At 35.3% G+C, this 20,615-nt stretch overlaps 1 protein-coding gene and 1 long non-coding RNA gene across 5 annotated transcripts in view; both read left to right on the top strand.

Annotated features, from left to right (window-relative positions):
• Positions 1–340: 340 nt before the first annotated feature.
• The window catches only part of LOC135153129 (septin-7-like), a 32,066-nt gene continuing 11,791 nt past the window's right edge, over positions 341–20,615 (top strand). For all 4 annotated transcript variants that reach the window (XR_010292620.1, XR_010292619.1, XM_064094920.1 and 1 more), the window contains exons 1-8: positions 341–437; positions 1,568–1,702; positions 3,233–3,350; positions 7,872–7,964; positions 16,454–16,550; positions 17,083–17,242; positions 18,375–18,522; positions 19,516–19,658. Coding sequence is in view for 2 of the 4 variants with exons in the window: in XM_064094920.1 (XP_063950990.1) it covers positions 3,258–3,350; positions 7,872–7,964; positions 16,454–16,550; positions 17,083–17,242; positions 18,375–18,522; positions 19,516–19,658 (734 nt within the window). In the remaining 2 variants the exon portion in view is untranslated. The remainder of the gene's footprint in view (positions 438–1,567; positions 1,703–3,232; positions 3,351–7,871; positions 7,965–16,453; positions 16,551–17,082; positions 17,243–18,374; positions 18,523–19,515; positions 19,659–20,615) is intronic.
• On the top strand, positions 11,213–11,681 carry LOC135153130 (uncharacterized). Its single transcript, XR_010292621.1, has 2 exons — positions 11,213–11,269; positions 11,529–11,681. It is a non-coding gene; the product is annotated as an uncharacterized LOC135153130 (long non-coding RNA).

The raw sequence follows: 20,615 nt of genomic DNA, 5'->3' as shown, positions 1-20,615 counted from the left end.
TGAAGCTTTTACTAAAGTTATATGAGTGCCCTACATGTAGCAAGAAACTTGTGTACATGGAAATCCGAATATGATTTACAATCATTTTGAATTTAATCAACTAAAGTACAATATCTTGCCTTTTTACGATAGTGATATTTGAATTTTACCAATTTCAAGTTCATGGAAACACAAAATTTAATTCTTAAGTTCTACTTTTACCAATATCTAGTTCATGGAAACATAAAGTTTGATTGTTTATTCCTATTTTAATCTGATGCAAGATTATCTATGGACCAAACAAGAAACTTTTGTTATGAAATCAACTTCTCCACCCCTTTTTGTCTTGATGTGCAGGTTGAAACATCACAAGCCAATCTGAAAGAAAATGGAGTTCAACTAAGACTTACTATTGTAGACACACCGGGCTTTGGGGACCAAGTAGACAACAGCAATTGGTAATATATTCATTCTAAATTTTATGCACCTATTTTTGTATCATGTTCCTCCTTTTTCATCTCCTACTTCTCAATTTCTTTCCTTTAATCTGGGGGGCGTTTCATCAACATTTTTGTCTGACAAGTTGTCAGATCTGACATCTTTCCTCGATTTTAATTGGCTGAGGAGCACTGTTGCTATGGTAACTGTAGGATAAAATGGGACTTGTCGGATAAAACGTCCGGTCCGACAAGTCCTTTCATGAAAACGCCCCCCAGTTCCTACACTTTTCATCTTCTCATTTCTATCTCTCCATTCCTTCTTTTTTTTCTTGCTCTATTCTTTTCTTCCCTCCACCTTTGTGAATGATATTTCAAAATGTAAGTCTGTTTCTGGAGACTAAATTTGACTGGTTTAGGACCTTGAAAATAATAGAGCAAATGCTATTTTACTTTTATGAGACATGATAATGATGATAGATAATAGTTTGATTTTACATTGTTTTCAATTCATGCTTTGATAAAGACAAAGGAAATATATAGTTTTGAGATTTAACTTGTGACATTTACTGTACACTATGCACTACCCATAGGTATTCTTCGATCTACACTGTCATATGTGATTTTACTCTGGATTGCCATAAAGTACGGCTTTCACTTTCTGTATAAGTACTCATTCATCACATGACCATGATCTTTGTTTCATGTTATTGTGTGATCAGAAGTGGAGCTTACTCCATACTGAATTCAGTGTATCAATGTATAAATTGTTAATGCATGCATGTAAACAGATAGACGATATAATCGTTCAATGAGCAGTCTATATGACCATGATTCATAAATAGAAGAGAATGGTTTGAAAATCACCACTGAATTTTAGCTGATCAAGGGCTGTCCATGATATACAGGCTCTTTAAAAGACACTCAACATACATCTGATGATATGGAAACAAAAAATTCCCCCCCAAAAACAATAAATTGATATAGTTAGATTTAAATATTGCTTTTTCAAGAGGATACATAGTGCAACTATTGCGTAACTGTGAAAAATTTCACAGTTGCAGGTGCACTTGAAAATCCCACCCCAACTCTGCTATGCCATATTTTATATATTAATGTACACAATTGTCTTATTTTCTTCCCCTGTTTAGCTGGGCACCAATCTTGGATCACATAGACAGCAAATTTGAGGAGTACCTGAATTCAGAGTCGAGAGTAAACAGATATTCAATACCAGACAAAAGAGTACAATGTTGTCTATACTTCATAGCACCTTCAGGTCATGGGTAGGTACCATCAGAAGTAGAAACGGTACCGTTATAATAAGAAACCAACACTTCTTGGTACCAGTTTATCTTTGCTTCATAATACCTGTGTAACTTCAGGTCATGGGTAGGTACCATCAGAAGTAGAAATGGTACCGTTATAATCAGGAACCAACACTTCTCGGTACCAGCTAATCTTTGCATCATAATACATGTGTACCTTCAGGTCATGTGTAGGAATGATTATAACGAGGAATGAACTTTTTAGGTACCATTCATGAACAATTTTTTGGTACCTTATAATACTGCCATTGGGAAGTATCATTAGAAGTAGAAGTGAACCACATCTAGGTACCATATAAAGCTTTTTTTGGTACCTCATAATACCTTCAGGTCATATGGAGGTACCATTAATTTTAGAAGTAGAAATAAACCACCTCTAGAAACCATGGATAGTTTGTCTGTACAACATGGCATTTTCTTTGTGGTTTAGTACTTACAGACTGGGTAAGTGAAGACATTATAAAAATATCTTAAGATATTATTTGTATTATGAAATAACATGGACATTTGAAAAAGTAAAAAAAAGGTAAGCAATAAAACAAGAAATAATGCAAAATAAACAAATAGTTTACACAAAATAACTTCTTTTTCTTTCTAAATGAACATTGTATGTCAAAAATAGAAAGCAGAACGGCATTACAAGAAATTGAAATACAAAATGTATCCAGAAGTTTACCTTGTCATTTTAAATAACATCAATAACAATCTTTCTATTTACACAAACTTTCAACATTTTCAAAATGGAGTGATGACATGTGAATGACATACATATATGTATGTGCCTTTATTTATTATATGCCTATTTGTTTTTTACTTTCATCGCTAGTGATATAAATCACTGGTCCGTGGAGCCAATCCATAATTGCCAAATTGTCCAATGACCTGGAACATGGTGTATGCCATCAACATAACATCGTTATTACAAACTCGATACAAGTTAAATGGATGTGCAAGCATTGCTGATGTTCCAATATTTATATTTATTTTGTGGCAACATAATTCAATGTAAATATGTGCAGTTCTAAAACAAGATTCAATTATATTGGAGGAAGTAATTTTTATAAGCAGTGAATTCTTATTTGTCATTATTAAAGTGTTGGAACAGTAACATTTGAAGAATGTATCAGAGGGATATATCATATGATCAAAAGCCCAATCTTATCTCTAAACAAAATATGTATCCCAAACTTTTTGTTAAGCATTGTTAGTAGAGTGTAATTTTAGCGAATCATTGTCTTTAAATATGTGTCATTTCTATATTCTTGTCTTTCTATCTCACTCTCTTTCTCCACTTTTTCCTCTTTGCCCTCTTTTACCATTTAATTTTTTACATCTTCCCTCTTCTTTGTTCCCAATTCTATTTTCTAATTACCTTTTTTTTTCACTTTCTCCCTCTTCCCATCATGTCTCCAAACTAATATCTTCTGTTCTCCCTTCTTTCTCCCTTCTTTCTCACTCAATACTTTTACTGACTCCTCCATGCTACAGGTTGAAACCTTTGGACGTAGAGTTCATGAAGAGGTTACATGACAAGGTAAACATCATCCCACTCATAGCCAAAGCAGACACACTCACGCCAGAAGAGTGCAGAGAATTCAAGAAAAGGGTAGGTGCACAAGTGACAATATTATGAACTGGGCTCACGCAAAGGTAGTAGTGCTTCATCTTGGAACTGATAATAAAGACAGCTGGAAAGCAGGATAGTTCTTCTTTCCACATGAACCAAATGGGTGATAGTTATTGAGTATCTTTATAGAAACTTGAATGTTTTTGTAAAGCCAGCAAACGCTGTCTGCAGAATTCTTAACGATGCACTACCTTTAATCCTGAGTGATGTCTCAGCCTTTGACCTTTTTTATAAGACATTCACATTTTCTTCCCTATCCGCTGTTGTGTCTAACAAGGCTTCCTTTGCCCCGGTAGTTCCATCTTGTTCAAATAGGATGTAAGCATGACAAAGCTTCTTCATGACACCGGTTGCCTCCAACAGTTGATCCTGATCAGGATCTGGGTCTCATGGTGTATGTTCGTCTATTTTATTAACCTATATATAACATTGATTCCATGGCTACACATGCTATGGATCATCTGCACATTAAGAAGACATAACAATAACTCTGATTCCAGTTGCTTAAGCATTCTGAACGTAAGACCTCTTTCACATCCCTAAACCTAACCCTCCATACATCTTTAGAGAAATCAAGGCAGGCACAAATGTCCTGGTGCAAGTTTTAGGCCACCGTATCTGTATGTTCCATCTACATGTACCCCCACATTGTGGATCTGAACTGGACCTTTTGCTCAAGAAGGAGCAACCTGTATGTTTTTTGTTTAACTAGCTTATATGATTGGACTGGCCTGAAGGTGTTTCATCAACATCTATCATCTGAAGAGTTGTAAATTCTGACAACTTTCCTTGATTTTGATTGGCTGAGAAGCACTGATACCATGGTAACTGTCAGATTAAAATGCTACACACAGATCTTCCATTGTTACCTTGAACCAGTATACTTCTTTTATTGTTTGTTTACACATTTATCTGTGTTATCTTTAATAAATACCTTTATCTGAGGATGGAAGAAAAACAGTTTTGATACCTTGAACTCCTTGGCCCTTTCATCATTTGACAATATGGACATCGAGTGACAGGTGTGCCTAATCGACAGGTGCATGAGATGATGCTAATTATTATCATGCCCCTGGTTATAGTGTCTGAAGGTTAGAGCCTCATAGTCTGTGGTATTATGACAGATAGGGGGAGCATTTCATGATACAAATATTGAGTGGTTTGCACCGACTTTTGTTAAAAGCTACTGTAAATCCTTGCATAGGATTGCCTGAGAGCAAATTAGTCGGTGGAATCATTGAGAAAACTTTCATGAAAAGCTCCCGGGATCGAGGATCAAGGAGTGCCATTTTAGGGATATCAGTCCTCACTATACATTGAATCCTGGACAGACAAAAAATATTTTTTTTTTTCAAAGGCTACTTTTTCAAGTACACTGTAATATCTGAATCATATGGAGAAGCTTTATCATTGAAATTAATGGGAATTTTCCAGGGCTCTTAAAAAAAAAATCATTTTCCAGGGCTCTTATGAGCTTATTATTATTATTATTTTTTTTTTTTGGGGGGGTGAAATTGCCCCGAACCCAAATTCTGAATCCATCGCCTGTTGTTGGTTAACTGGCTGTCATGACAGGCAGTGTTGTGGTTAGCATCTCCACTTTTAATCAAGGCAATGATTCCTGGAAGAAGAGGGCACCCTCACCAATTCCAGGGGGTGTTCCATAGACCTGTTGGTAAACTTCTTCATCAGTTCATGGGTGGCTTTACTATGGAAAGCTACATTGGATGCCTCTGCTAAAGATGGGATATAGAACCGGATTGATATTAATAATAATTAATAAAAAACATTTTTGATGCAAAGTATATCTAGCAAATACTCTTTTAATACTGTCTTTATATAATTATTTTTTTTATACATGCTAGGTTATTTTGGAAGGGTTCATTTCAATGTTTTAAATTTGTCTCCAAGTTTTAGATAGTGAATATTTTTGTCAGTCTATAGCAAATTAGATAAAGTTCGAGTGAAAATTGGGTTTTTCATGTGCGTATCAATTGGATATTTTGCTTTGAGGAATTGTGGTCTGTTTTTAAGACAATTTTGTTTTCACATATGATTTTCAGACTGACTTTAAGAATGATATTGTATAAGTATAATAAGTAATAAGTATAATATTGAATTGAGCGAATTTATCCACAATCATCAATTAATAGATAAAGGTAATTGCCCCTTTTTCCTTTTTCTTTGACTGTGTCAGTGACTTGGTTGTGTGGGAGGTTAAGCATGAAGCCCAGGGTTACACTCCATACTCTATTATATTAATAACCTTGGCATGGCTCGGGAAGTCTGCCCGCAGAGCAGGGGAAGTATGCGTGGAAATGAGTGATTTCCTTGGAAGATGTCAACGTATAAAACGATGTCATGCGGGAAGAGCACGGGCACACTTCAACCAAAGTAGGGCTGAAGCGTCGGGGATTAGGCTTAAATTGGTTAAGAGCGGGTAGGGAGGCAATGACAGGCTATTTAGATCATATGAACCTGTAGTATGTGTTCTCGGAATAGATTATCAGTGATTAAAAAAAATGGTCCAATAACTACAAAATATCTGATAACTTTGGGAGATAATGTGACATAAACTTGACAAAAAGCAGAAATTAAAGGATACAAGGATGATTGTGCTCAGCATCTATATCGTCCTATTTTAATTCATCTATTGATATTTGCACTATAGAAGAGTTGTCACTGTCAGTTGATATGGACCTTGGATCAGTGGGCACACGGTTCAAATCTCACTACATCAGTATACATCTCTCAGCCTAGTTGAAGTAGATTGATTGCTTGCTTGCATTACTTTATTGCTTGAAATAGCTACTGTCAGTACTGGCAGCTGTTAATGCTTGGGTATTGATCTTGGAGGACTATTGGGGTGTTGCAAGAAACTTGCGATCAATTGCAAATCAATTTTTGGTCCCTAAATCAATCATATGTCTTGCAGTTAATTGCAGATTAGTGATTGATTGCTAATTTGCTCCTTGAAACAAGAAGTTTAATCTGATTTGCTACAGCTAACGTTTATCTATCAGTTGTAAATTTACAACAGAATATTTGCAATTGATCGCAAATATTTTCTTGCAACACCCCCTATGTGTTAGCATCCTGGGGTATACGACTAAAAACATGAAAGCTAACAGGAAGAGTGGTTAGAAGGTGATTGTAGACGAGATCCCTCAACAGTCCTTTCCTCGCTCGAGTTGCTCGTTAAATAAATCTGTGAATTTACTTAGACGTGCCATCTAGAACCGGGTCGTTGTTGTAATGAAAGTCATCGTCACTTGTTCCTTTCTCCGGCTTGTTATTTAGATTGATTAGATAGCGATTTGTAGTTTGGGTCGATACGCTTGTCGTCAGTTGAACAGGTGAGGTGTGCGTGTGCTAGTCAAAGAGGCATCGGAGGTCAAATTGTTATGTGCAAAGAAGAGTGTCAACATAATGGCAAGTTACAGGGTGAAATTTCTTTGAGCTAAGATATTCCTTATCTAAATTTTGTCACAAAGATTCAGGGAAGAAGGGAGATGGCATGGTATTCCTGCATATCTTGAAACTATTGGGCCATCTTATGGGGAGGAACTTTTTTGTATCCCATTGAAATAAGGAGAGGTGGAAGTTGAGAGGTGATCAAATTGAAGGAGAGGGGAAGGAGATATGAGAGGAATGTGGGGGGGGGGGTGTTAAACAACATTTTATCCCTGTATGTCTTGAATGTATTGGTCTCTCTGATGTTTATAAATGCTGATTTATAAACTTTGTGTCATTAAACATGTGGGTATACCATACTCCCCCCCCCCCCTGTCCTGACAGTGACGATGACAACTTCCTTGAAAACTGATCTTTATCTATACCAAAATAGTATCTTAAACACAGCAATGAAAAGAGTGTGGTGAAATATTTATTTATTATTATTTGATGTAGGTGCAGTTTGAGAGTTAGATGCTAGGGTAGCATGTCAGTCACCAACAACAATATATTTCAGAGTTTATAAACTATGCAAATTTATGCATAAAATCATGATCTAACATAAAGCACCAAAATTATCATTTTTTGGGTGGATGCTCTTTTGTAGGATTCATCGAAAATACTTATTAAAGAAGAAAATTTATATGAATTTTTTGCATATTAAGGTTTTATTAATTTTTCTGTTTTTCAACTTTTTTTTCAATAAGATATACTCTTTAGATCATATCCAGCATAAAATTAATTGCTTTAATCTTTAAAAAATCATATGTTTATGAATTAAAGATATGGAAGTAGAAAATATTGTTCAACTTCGGAGCCATCATCTTTCTTGATTTTATCAATTTGGTCTCAGAAGATGGGCAAGACTAAAAAAAAAACATTGCCATGAAAAATCGTCTTATTTGCGTTTTGCATGTGGAACATTCGGTGGAGGAACATCGCAATTAATGACATTTAATAAGAATTCATTATACTCCTATTCCCCTTATCTTTTACATGCAGATGTATTGAAAATCATTCTTATGTTTCTGTGTTTTTTTTCTTCAGATAATGGCTGAAATCAATGAACACAAGATCAAGATCTATGAATTCCCTGACATCGAGGAAGAGGAAGAGAACAAAGAAAATAAACGTCTTACAGTGAGTTGATCATTCCATTTGTTTGCTTCGTTTCTTCATTTAATCACGTTTTTCGTTCACATTGACATATTCTTCATCACTTACCCAAATCAATTATCTGAAGTCAAACCCTACACACTTTTAGATATCTGATCCACAATAAAAAACAAGGATTTGATAAATGTTTTGTAGTTTATTATTTCTTCATTCCCAAATTTTATCACCGTGATGCAACAAGTCTTTATAGATTTCAATCAGGCACTATCTAAAAGGACTAGATTAAATGGTATAAAACAAAACCAGCAGATGGGCAGTATGCTTATGTTTAGTGTGCAGTTGCTAATGATGATAATTAACTCGGCAATTATTGTTTATCATCTATCTAGTTAACTATTCTGAGGTGTGGAATTGTAAATTGAACCTTAAAATAAACTCCAGTAATTTACGCTGCATTTCTTGTCATTTATAAAGTACCTGTATCCTGTACTCAATGATGATATTTTAAAAAATACTTTGCTTTAACATACTACATATATCTAAACGGGCATTAAATATATTTAAAAAAACTACTGGTATTATATGATATTTGCTAGGCTTTATTAAATTGTGCAAGTTTCTGCTACTATTACTAATTTGAAAATCTATCATTGTGGCAACATACTATATGATAGCTGGGTTTCGTTCTATCCCTTCAAATTTGATATATTTTTTTTATTATACTCTTTTTCTTGCAGTCAATGTCTTATAGCCTAATGAAATAATTACTTAGAAGTAAAATGGTATGAAAATATAAGAAACTTAGAGAATAATGTATTGAAATTAGCACAGAATCCATAAAAGCAGAAGATAACTTCTCTATAAACGTTTGCTAGACACTTTTATATAGATTTGTTTCATTCATACCGAATTTGATAAGGTTCATGTATAGATTTAGACTGATTCTTTAGATAGATTACATTCATTTGTCTGTTTGCATTAGTTACAAGCATTTGAATCACATCTCTGTAAAAATGTTCCTTTGGAATATATATTTATGCATTTTTATATATTACTGCCTTGGTGAGTTGGCTCTAACGGCTGATTTTCAATTTTTGTTTTCCGTTCTTTTGTTTTCTTCACTCATCTTTTATTTCTACTCACCCCATTTTTAACTTATATTTTCATAACTACTCCCATTACCCCCCCCCTCCCTTTCCTCTGCTACAAAACTTTATATTATGGTGTTTGGGGTCTTCTATGTTCTCTTTCATTAAAATATTACCAAAATCTCTACATTTTCTTGATTCTGCTGTGATATTCTTGGGTTTTATTTCTTCTTCTTAAATCTGTACATTCTTTCTACATTTCACAACTTTCAAACTTTTTTGTCATCCATTGTTCCTTTCTTTGTAACTCTCTCTTCCTCCCCTCATGTCCTCTTATGCCCTCTCTTCCCTGTTTCCCCTCATCTCTCTTCCCTTTTGCTCTTTCTCCCCTCATGCACTCTCTCCCCTTTCTGATGTTGGCTCTTCTTTCCTGTCCCTATTCTCATTTTCCTCTCATCCGCTCTCATCCTTATTCCTCTTTCGTCCCTTCTTTCTTGCCCTCTCTTTCTCTTCTCTTTGGCCCACTCCCCCCCCCCCCCTTCCACTGTTGGTTCCTACCTCCATCACTCGTCTTCTTCTCCCCTTTTCGTCTTATCTCCTGTCATCCTCATTCTTCCTTCTCCCCTTCCCTTTTTTTCTATCACTCTCCCCCCTATCCCTCCTGTTTCCCCATTACCTCTCCTACCCCCCTTGCTCTCATTATTTTCTTACTCATGCACCCCTATTCTTGCACCTTAATCTTGCCTGCCCCTAACATCACATATCTTGAATGCCATTTTATGAATGGTCTGATGCACGATTGCATCCTGTCCAATCAACAACCTCGATCATTTGAACGAACCAATAGCAACGGAGGAATGGTCCCAAAGAGAAAGATACTTCTCCCAACAGTCTCAAGGTATATCACTCGTCATTTTTTTTCTGTCCTACAGTTTGCTTGAAATCACATTCTTTCAATTACATTTATATCAATTAAGATTTGCACTCATTTGCATCTTGCCTTTCCGTTTCAGTTCATTTTATTATTTTTTTTCTCTTAATGCCAATTCATATTTGCTTCAGTGTTTAAGGCCTGAAGTAAAAATGCATCATAGAATGCTTAAAATGCTATTGAATTGCATTTTATTTCATTTTCATATGATGATATTGAGGTTATGCTGCTTGACTCTCATTCGAGCATGATAGCTTTATTGAACAAAACCTTCTTTCTTTGTACCAGCAGAGGAAACAAATGCAGAGCTGCCTTAAAGTTGTGATATGCAAATGAATAATGACGTTAAATGTTTAGAAAATATTTTATCATGCTTCTGGTCAAAATAATCACTTAAGAAGATTGAATGATAATATTCCAGATATTGTTTTCTGCGTCATATGCTGTTTTTTTTAATGCATGTGTGAGAGGTTTGTGAATTGAGATTGAATTTTCGAAAGCAGCTTTCTGCAATTAGTATGAATGCAGCAAGTCACGTCTTACTTCGGTAATAAAATTATCTTAAACTATGCCATTAATTTGCTATGCCTGTGCCTATAATTGATCTCAAGTGAGCTTTCCAATGCTTTGATGTGTGTATCAACAACAAAAGAAAAGGAAATATATTCATAAGTCTAGAATTTGAAATCATATTTTTATAATAGTATGCATTAGTCAATGATGAGTTCAGTGTAATTGATAGTTTTATCACTGATCACTAACTGCATAATGGTGAACAACTGTCATTGTCCATAGTGTACTTATGTACAGGGATGCCACTTTTCCGTATTTATACGGAATTCCGGCTTTTTTCCTGCTATCTGTCTTATTTCCGTATTTCCGACTTTTCCTGTTTTCTGTGTATTAAAAAAACGGAAAGTCCTCCTTTTTCCCCCCTATCTCTCCCGATTGCGATGCATGTCGATCGACCGAGTGAGAGATGTTTCCCCGAGATATTTGCTTTTATACAGTACATAATTTATAAACGCGCGCACTGCCTACTACGTTTATTGAGTTATGCTTTTATCAAGGCTTTCTGATTAGAATTATCGATATCCTGGCCAATCAATGCGAGCGACAAGTTCCGAACGCACGCACATACACAAGCGCAAAGTAGCGGCACGAATCGCGGTATAATAACGACTGGTAAATACGTCTGTAAATATGATGACGTCATCCAAGATGGCAACTTACGATGTCCAACGAAGGATTCGAGGATGACTAAGTTTTGATCATCATTTGAAAGGAATTAGCGGTAACTGCGGTCTAAGGTACGATGTTTCTGAATTTTATATATTTTCTCGTAAGTTTGGATGTGATTATTTTTTTATAATGTGACATTTTATGTACCAAAAACGATCCGAAAATCGGGTTTCCGCCGAATGTTAGATCTAACGTTACTGCTGCATGCTGATACGGAACCCAGGGAGCTCCGGCCCGGAAAGCGGGTCGGAGCTCCTTGGGTTACGTATCAGCTAGCCCTGGGTGAGCTGATACGTTGTCTTTATGTACGGGCCAACAACTCTTCAGTCTATGTATTGGTGAGTGGAGCTAACTCGGTTCAGCTGAACAACCAAAATACAGAGACTGAAGCTTTTGGTCTAGCGTTCTATGAGAAACACACAACTAACTACCGTCAGTTTTTCAAACCTAATTGACTTCAAAGTCATCGATCACAACAAGGTAAGAAGCCACTTGGTCCTCCCCCCTCCCCTAAATTTAAGGTGGGGGCGGACCCCCCCCCCCCCCCCCCCCCCCTCCCATTTTTTTTTTTTTTTTTTTTTTTTTTTTTTTTTTTTTTTTTTTTTTTTTTTTTTTTTTGCTTGTCCAATTTTTTACCTGTGACATGTGTCCATCCCAAAATTAAAGGTGGACCCCCCCCCAAAAAAAAAATTTCTTGGACACTATCCCCGCATCCCGGCCCGCGATAAGTTTCAGTATTTTTGGAGGACACCTAGTGGCATCCCTGTATGTACAAAAATACAATGATCTTTGAGCATTTAAAGGGATGGTCTGGGCTGAAAATATTTATATCTTAATACATAGAGTAGAATTCACTGAGCAAAATGCTGAAAATTTCATCAAAATCGGATAACAAATAATAAAGTTATTGAAGTTTAAAGTTTAGCAATATTTTGTGAAAACAGTCGTCATGAATATTCATTAGGTGGGCTGATGATGTCACATCTCCCCTATCCATTTTCTTATGTTATTACATAAAATCATAATTTTTTCATTATTTCATACTTGTGTGAATAATTTGTTTCCCTTATATTGAAATAAGTTGCAGCAATAAATATCTAATGCACTAAATCAGATGTCAATTCGATTTTTCTAGTTCTTGGAGGTAAAAATTTGAATAACCCTTATTTCATATAATAACATACAAAAGAACAAGTGGGGATGTGACATCATCAGCCCACCTAATTAATATTCATGATGACTGTTTTCACAAAATATTGCTAAACTTTAAGATTCAATAACTTTGTTATTTGTTATCCGATTTTGATGAAATTTTCGTAATTTTGCTCAGTAAATTCTACTCTATTTATTAAGCTATAAATACTTTCAGCCCGGACCATCCCTTTAAGCAAGTGGACATTATGGAGTCGTTCCAGGAAAATGTATATCTTTTATATGGTCTTTATCTTCCATTTAATATCTTTGCTTAGAACTGTGGCAACTGTATTGCACCCCCCCCATAAGAAAATTCAAGTTAGATGACTCTACCAAGTTGATTCCATGCATTTCTGTGTTGCTTTTTGATGATTTCTTTTTTTCATTTGTGTCACTGTCTTTCGTTTTTAAAGAGAATATTCAGAGTCAGAAGAGGCTTGAAAAATACGGCTTGTCCTGCTAATGATACATTGCATCAGTTTGTAATGGAATTCAAGAGGGCTTTGAGCCTTTGACAAAGCTTTGTTGGGCAATAGATACATGTAAATAAAACAAATAAAGCACAGACATGTGCAATTCAAGGAATCAAGATAATGATATACAAATCAATGAGATTTGGGGCCGACGTTGCAGAAAGAGTTACAATCAAACGTAAATCCAAAAATCAACCGCAACTTGGATTTTCAACCAATCAAAATCACGTATCAGACCTGCGCTTGATTTCTTGAGTTGCGATCAAACGCAACACAAAAAATGCAACAGTCCCTGACTGTATGAGAAAGCACGACTTTTACCACCATGCCTGATACAGTATGTTATCTACATTGAGCTATGCTACGTAGCTCTATTAAGTTATTGCTTTTTGCTGTCTTCAAAGTTTACTGATATTTCTGTTGAATACAAGATAGAGAATTCTTCTGTTTTTAGCTCGTAGACCCAATGATATCTTAGCTATTATTAGTGTATGAGACTTGGGAATGGAAACAAAAAAACATTTACATCCAAAACATCCTCGTGTAATTGCTACAGAACTGCTGTTGCATAGTCTGACTGCTTTATATCCTCTGTTTTTAACAACACGTTGATTAAGTTTTATGATTTTATGTCCCCCTTAAAACCAAAATAAAAGTAAGCTCAAATAACCCATTTAAAAAAGAGCTGCTATGAATAGCTGTCAATGTTGCTGGTAGATATAGAAAAACCTGAACGCTCAAATTTCTTGTTGGCAGAGACTAACATATGAGGCATCCACTTTTTATCCCAATTTGTATGAAGGCTCGATCTGCAGCACCTAAAAAGAAGAAAATCTCAGTAAGTGATTCTGGGAATGCATTTTTTTTTTGCTGCAAAAATTCATGACTTATAAATTTAACAGCATGTTCTTCATTCTGTTGCACATACATGTATTTCCGCAACTGATTTTTAAATTTGTCTTTTTAATACGGGAATGCCGAACATCTGAATAATCACCCTTTTTTAAGCTCTCGAAAGTAAGATGTGATTGAAAAATAACATCAAAGATCAATATTTCTTAATCAAATATAATACAAGCAAGATATTTAGATATTACTGTGCCAAGGACCAGTAAATGTCTGGTGGTATAGCAGAACAGTGAAATGAGGGGGGGGGGGGGGGGCTGGAAAACATGCTTGATATTTAAAAATAATTTTGTTGTTGTATAATCACATCAAATCTAGTCTCCATTCCAATTCTTTGAAAATAAAATTGCATGCAGTTTGGTCCATATTGAACAAGCTGAGCCCTTTTTCCAAATAATTCTATTTCCAATGTGTTTTATATATGACCATTGTTATCATTTTACAAGTAGTTAAACAATAGATATGAACCCCTTTAACAAATAGTATAGCAATCAATTCAATATACAGTTGATTTGTATAATTGCTTGCACAATATGACCAATGCTATCGATTATAAATATCAACAACATGATCAAAAGCTTTGGGCACCGGTATACTAAACCAGTCATGTGACTGCAGTAAATATTTTGGAGAAATTCACTTCCACATCTATGTGTAGAGAATATTAAAATACCAATTTCCTGAGTATTTCTATCCAAATTCTATTGTTATGATTTGATGAATGACTGTACTAATATAGAAGTTATGAATATTTTGTTTTTCAATGTTTTGAAAAACAACATTTTTTTAAACAAGCATTAAAGTTTGCTGAATGTGGGAGTCTCACTAACAGCTAATATCAATTCCTAGGTGCTGTAGACCAATCATATCTCACAAAATTGATTGTTAACCATATTGAGATTGATTTTTAGCTCTTGATGAATCAACTCTGAAGTCAGAATATATCAGGGTGCCTATTCATAAAAGTGGTGATCATTCACAAGTTGTCACTGAAAATAAACCGAAATCCTTGATTATTATTGGCTGAGAATCACTCATTACTATGACAATTCTTGGTGAATGACAGTTGTGTGTCCTGCCACCCCCAAACCAACAATGTGTTGCCATGGAAGGTTCTTTGTAAATAAATAGCCATCATACTACCAAAATCTGAAGTTCTTAAGTTCTAGAAAAATTGAGATACCAGAGTTTCATTTACACCATCTTTTCTGGACTGCCTTGGATGTTTCACCAAGATTGCACAGTGTGCACACATTATGGCTTAAAATGAACCCCGAACTTCCAACCTTGTTTTTCGCCATATTCTCTGAATCTCTCCTTGAATTTCTACTGCATTCAATCTTGTACTTCGATGAGTTGTTATTAATCAATTTTTACAAGTTTTATATCATTCTGAAACACAATTTTTTTCAAGCTCACTAAAAAAATCTCAAAATTCCCTTTGAGTGACTTGTAGGATTTTGGGGTTGCAGGTGACAACTTGGTCAGTAGACGACCCGTGATAATACATTCCCTCCCCCTTTGAAGTGTGACTAGCAGTCTTCATGTATTGTTTTTTGAGCATGCCTTCATGTGGTAGTGAATTGTCCTCCTCTGCTTTTTGTGTTTCCTTATAAAAAATGTACCCCCCCCCAAAAAGAAGTGAATAATAAGTTAATAATTGCTATTCTCTTTTTGTAGTTAAAAGTGATAGTAAAGGGATGTCATGTATTACATGGAAGACAAACTTAATTCCTCCCATAGGGAAGAAGTGATATAGGAACTTGAAATGGTTGAAGTATGATATATTTAAATGTTGCGCAAGTCATACATTTGCTTAAGTCAATAACTGCTATTCTCTCTTTGTAGTTAAAAGTGATATTAAAGTGATGTCATGTATTACATGGAATATAAACTTATTCCTTCCATAGTGTCTAAGTGATATATGAACTTGAAATGAATGAAGTATGATATATTAAATGTTGTACAAGTTATACATTTGCTGAAGTCAAAATTTTTTGGATTTCAAATCCTTTAAGCTAGTGTATTCTATCCAATATACAAGTTCTATGATTTCTTCACAGTCCTACCTATTTTCTGTCATTCCTTTAACTCTAATAAGCGTGCAATAAAAAATGCAGCTCTGTTTTATTTGTTTGTAAATATGCTTTGCTAAGTGGGAACTTATGGATTTTATTTGACAGCAGGTTATTTACAATGTAACTTCTTGGAGTATTTCAACATTAAGACCCAATTGTCATACAAATGAATAATGGAAATAAACATACAGTTTATTGGTTCTACATGCAATTGGAAATTAGATGTATACATACCGTTTATTTCTTTTGCATTATATATATGTACATATTCATATATCTTTCTATTCTGTCCTACTTTATTTCATTCTTTGCTGAAAATAATTTGAAGACTCTGAAGACCTTTAAGAAATTTTAGAATTGTATGTATATTGCTGTAATGCTTTTCTTCTTGTGATGATTTGTTCTGTCTCTAGATCTTTGAAATGCCTGCTTGCTTGGTGATTTGATTGTATATGTAGAAAGTACACCTCTCTTAACTGCTATTGCCTTTTTACAGACATGCTTTTTCACCTTAAAATGTGAAATATTGAAATGAATTTGAAGGGGGAAAAAAATCAGAGTTGCCGATTTAATATTTTTTGTTTGTTTCCATGTCATATAGGAACGGGTTCCATTTGCCGTTGTCGGTAGCAACCACATTATGGAGGTCAGCGGGAAGCGGGTCAGAGGTCGACAGTATCCTTGGGGAATCGCTGAAGGTAATGTGAAAAAAAGAATACTATTAAGTATTGTATACTCTCAAATTGGCAACAAAACTGAATTTTAAGGACCCTCTATATTGAATGTTTTAATAAAATGTGGAAAAAGAGCATTTTTCAAGTCATGAATGATATACTAATTTCCACACCATTTCACACAAAATGGAAATTTTCTATGAAAATATGGCATTCCCCAAATTTGCCAAATTTGTTCTATGGCTGAAATTTTCATGAGTGTTATCTCACAAATATATGTTTTCATACCGTCAAAATACTGCAATGCTTATTAAGCTATTAACAACAGAGTTCATTCAGACTTTGTACTGTGACTATTGGGTTCCAGTAGGTAACTGCTTAAAGGGATGGCATTTCATGAAGAGTTTTGTCAATGATTTTCACCCACCAATTTGCTCTTGGAAAATCAGGGTGGATTTCCAGTAGTTTATAACGATTATAAAAATCTTTGACTGTTTGCTTTGTGTAACACTCCCAGTTCTTAATTTCATCGTCTTTTTTTATTTTCTGCTTGCAGTCGAGAACTTGGAACACTGTGATTTCATTCCTCTTCGTAACATGCTAATCAGAACACACATGCAAGACCTCAAAGATGTGACCAACAATGTCCACTATGAGAACTTCAGATGTCGTAAACTCACCGCAGTCACGTCGGGCGACGCTAAGAGAGGCGGAAAGTAAGATTCCGTTGAACATAACCCCTTTTTTTTAAACAGCAACACTTCCAGCTTTTGAATGTGTGATGGATAGTGAAGTAGAAAAGAGCATTGCTCAGAGGCATTAATATTTTAGTGTTTATTCTTTCTTGTGTAATTTGATTTTTAGGGAAGCAAATGTAATTTAACTGACTAAAAACCAGCCCCTTAAAAATAAAATAAAAATTCCAACCATGGATTTAGCCCACAGGTATTGCAGTGAACTGAATATGCCTGTGTACTACTGGCTTGGGTATATTCCCTATTCAGTCCCCAGGTGGGTGTCTCATAAAGCTGTTCGTAAGTTAAGAGCGACTGGTGAACCTTTCTTACGCTCCTAATAATCACCAATGAACATTTAATGGTCAATATCTTTTACCACGAGAAAGGATCACCAGTCATTCTTAAAGTCTCTCTTAACTTACGATTAGCTTTATGAAACAGCCCCCAGTAGACCTAGACACATCTATGTCTCTCATAGCAGTCCTTATATCTGGACTGTGTCTTGTCTGGGGATATGGTATGCTCCCAAGGGATTGGAGAAAGTGCATACATTGTGTGTGGGGAAACCTGGTGGGTGTTTCAGAAAGCTGTTCGTAAGATACGAATGACTTTACGCACGACTGGTGATCCTTTCTTGTGCTATCTGATATCCCTATGTAATTGAGTTATGACCCAAGAACAGGTTCCAGTCGTGTGTAAAGTCGTTCGTAACTTTACGAACAGCTTTATGAAACACCCACCAGGATCCGATGGCCGGGGTAATAATATGCAGTGGTGCTAAAAAGTTAGTGAAGCCCCACCAGAAAAGGAACATATTTATAAGTCTTCGAATTCTGCCTTCTTTTAGATATTTGATTGTGAAGCTAGGTGATGTAATATTACATTCAATATAGCTTGTTTTTGTGGACTCTCTGGACAGTAGCGTTGTTTATGTTCAACACTCAGCATGAAGGAGTGCATTCTCTGGTGGGTTTACTAACTTTTTAGCACCACTGTATCTTTAAAGCACTTAACAGACATCATTTTCTGTTGTAAACACTGTATAAAAGCAGAATATTACTGTTATGATACAAATATCTAATAAAATTACCTTTTTTTTCTTGTATCTTAGGGCTAGCTCAAAGAACCCGATAGCACAGTTTGAGGAGGAGAAGCTTGAGCATGACAAGAAGATGAGAAAGATGGAATCAGAGATGGAACAAGTCTTTGAGATGAAGGTCAAAGAAAAACAGAAGGGATTAGAAGACTCAGAAGCCGATGTATGTATACCAATTAAAACGTTGAAGTGTTCTTAACACTAAGGGGCATTGCACAATATGTCACCAGGAATCAATTGCAAATCTTCAATTTATTGCAAAATGTGTTAGAGCAAGTGGATATAGCCGATCTGGAAATTACACAAAAGGCAAAGGGTTAAATGACAATCAGACCAAATGATAAGTAGGTGAATTGGTTTCAAATGAACTAGAACTAAAATTAGACACTATGGGCCAAAATAAAAGGGAATGTAGTTGCAAGACCATTGGTAAATTACCTAACAAAGTATGCTCAAAGCTCAAGATAGTCTTTGGGCATTCCAGACACCAGCATTAAGTACCAAGGAGAGGTTCAGCCACGTTTCATAAAGGTGTGTTTGGTTAACTTTTCCAATATCATACTTGCCCACCCTGGCAGCCAAGAAATACAAACAAATTACACTGAAATTTCCAGAAATAGGAACATTCTTAAAGTTTGTATTCAATAAGACATCAAATTTAAATGTTAATATTCTTTGCCCCCAAAATAGTAATGTCCCTACCAAATGAGAACAATTGGCTGGTGTGCAATATGGTTGCTCTAATGGAAACCTTGATATCGATTGGCTGCTGAGTCCCGTTACCATGGTACTTGGTATAATTTCCAGTTAATGGGCTATACCCATTTCGTCTCATATCAACTTGATCTAACACTTCTTAGCCTATTTTGTTAGAACTAATTTTTTTTAGGAACCAAATTTTCATTTGACAAAGTAAAAATTGGATCAACGGGGCATTGCCTTGAAACGATATACTTTCCTATCTACTTTTACAGTACTTTCAGAACTGAGTCAATCAATAAATAATGGAAATTAGACTACGTTGGTATTAGACCAAGTGAAGTGTTATAGTAAACCAAATGGGTTTAGACCATGTGGTATTAGACTATCCTTTAGACCAGTTGCTTGTAGACCCAGTGAACAAAAACCTTCTTTTTGTTGTACAATAATCCCGTAGATGCAAAAACGTCTGGAACAGATGAAGAAGGGCCTGGAACAGCAGCAGCGTGACTTGGAAGAAAAGAGGAGAAACTTTGAGAAAGAGAAGGAAGCTTTCGATGAAAACCAACGTATAAGGGATGAACAACATAAAGGATCAAAGTAAGTTCTACTCTTCGCTTTTTTCCAGCTTTGGGTTTTTGAAATAAAAAGGGAATAAACTAGCATTTGAAATCGGGTGTTTTTACTTGAAAAGGGGATGGCAATTTTTTTTTAATCAAGAAAAGAAAATATATGTGTCCCATTTCATAAAAAGTCGCTAGGAACTCTGCTGGAAAGTCACCTTTCATTGGAAGAGCCAATCAAACAGCAGAATTTTCACTGTTGCTATGGTAACTGACATTCCAGCAAGACTTGCTATCATAGAACGTTTTATGAAATAGAGCCCTGGCATCCTTCCAAGTCATGGGGGTTAGAATATGATTCTAGATAACTATTTTATTGCACCATACCCCGGCTGGATATACTTAAAGCACATATTGATGCATATTTATTTGATATATTCAATATTGTTATGGGTGGTTGGTTTTAAATGATTAACCTCTTCAGAAGCCATGCAAATAAGATTTCTTTGTAAGTTGTATGCTAATGAGATGCCTCTTATAAATTTAGTTAGAAGTTTAGTGGTTTCCTGTGCAATGGTTATGTAACATATATGAGAGCTGAGTAGAATTATTCCTTAGATATCGTAGTGCTCAGATAGATGCAAAGAAATCCACTCTGATAATACGTTGGTTTTGTTGGAACAGACAATCGGTCCAAGTTAATTCCACTTTAAATTCCTTTTATTACAACTGGAACAGATTGTATATGTTGTTGGAGTGGTTTCTATCAAAACCAACATATTAACAGGCTAGTCTTTGCCTTTAAGAGCTCCATCTATTTTAACCTTCTACCTTTTACTACCTATCTGATAGACAAATAACTGGCAAATAACAGTAAAATAAGCAAAACAAGTGATTTTACATATATTACTAGTTTAATGCTTGTAGAATTGAACTAGGCTACCTGACTAATTGCTTAAATTAGCTCAAAGATGATATTTACTTTTCTTCATTT

This window comes from Lytechinus pictus, chromosome 2, assembly GCF_037042905.1.
Source record: "Lytechinus pictus isolate F3 Inbred chromosome 2, Lp3.0, whole genome shotgun sequence".
Taxonomy (NCBI): Eukaryota; Metazoa; Echinodermata; class Echinoidea; order Temnopleuroida; family Toxopneustidae; genus Lytechinus; species Lytechinus pictus.
This window is presented reverse-complemented; position numbering and strand designations above follow the sequence as displayed.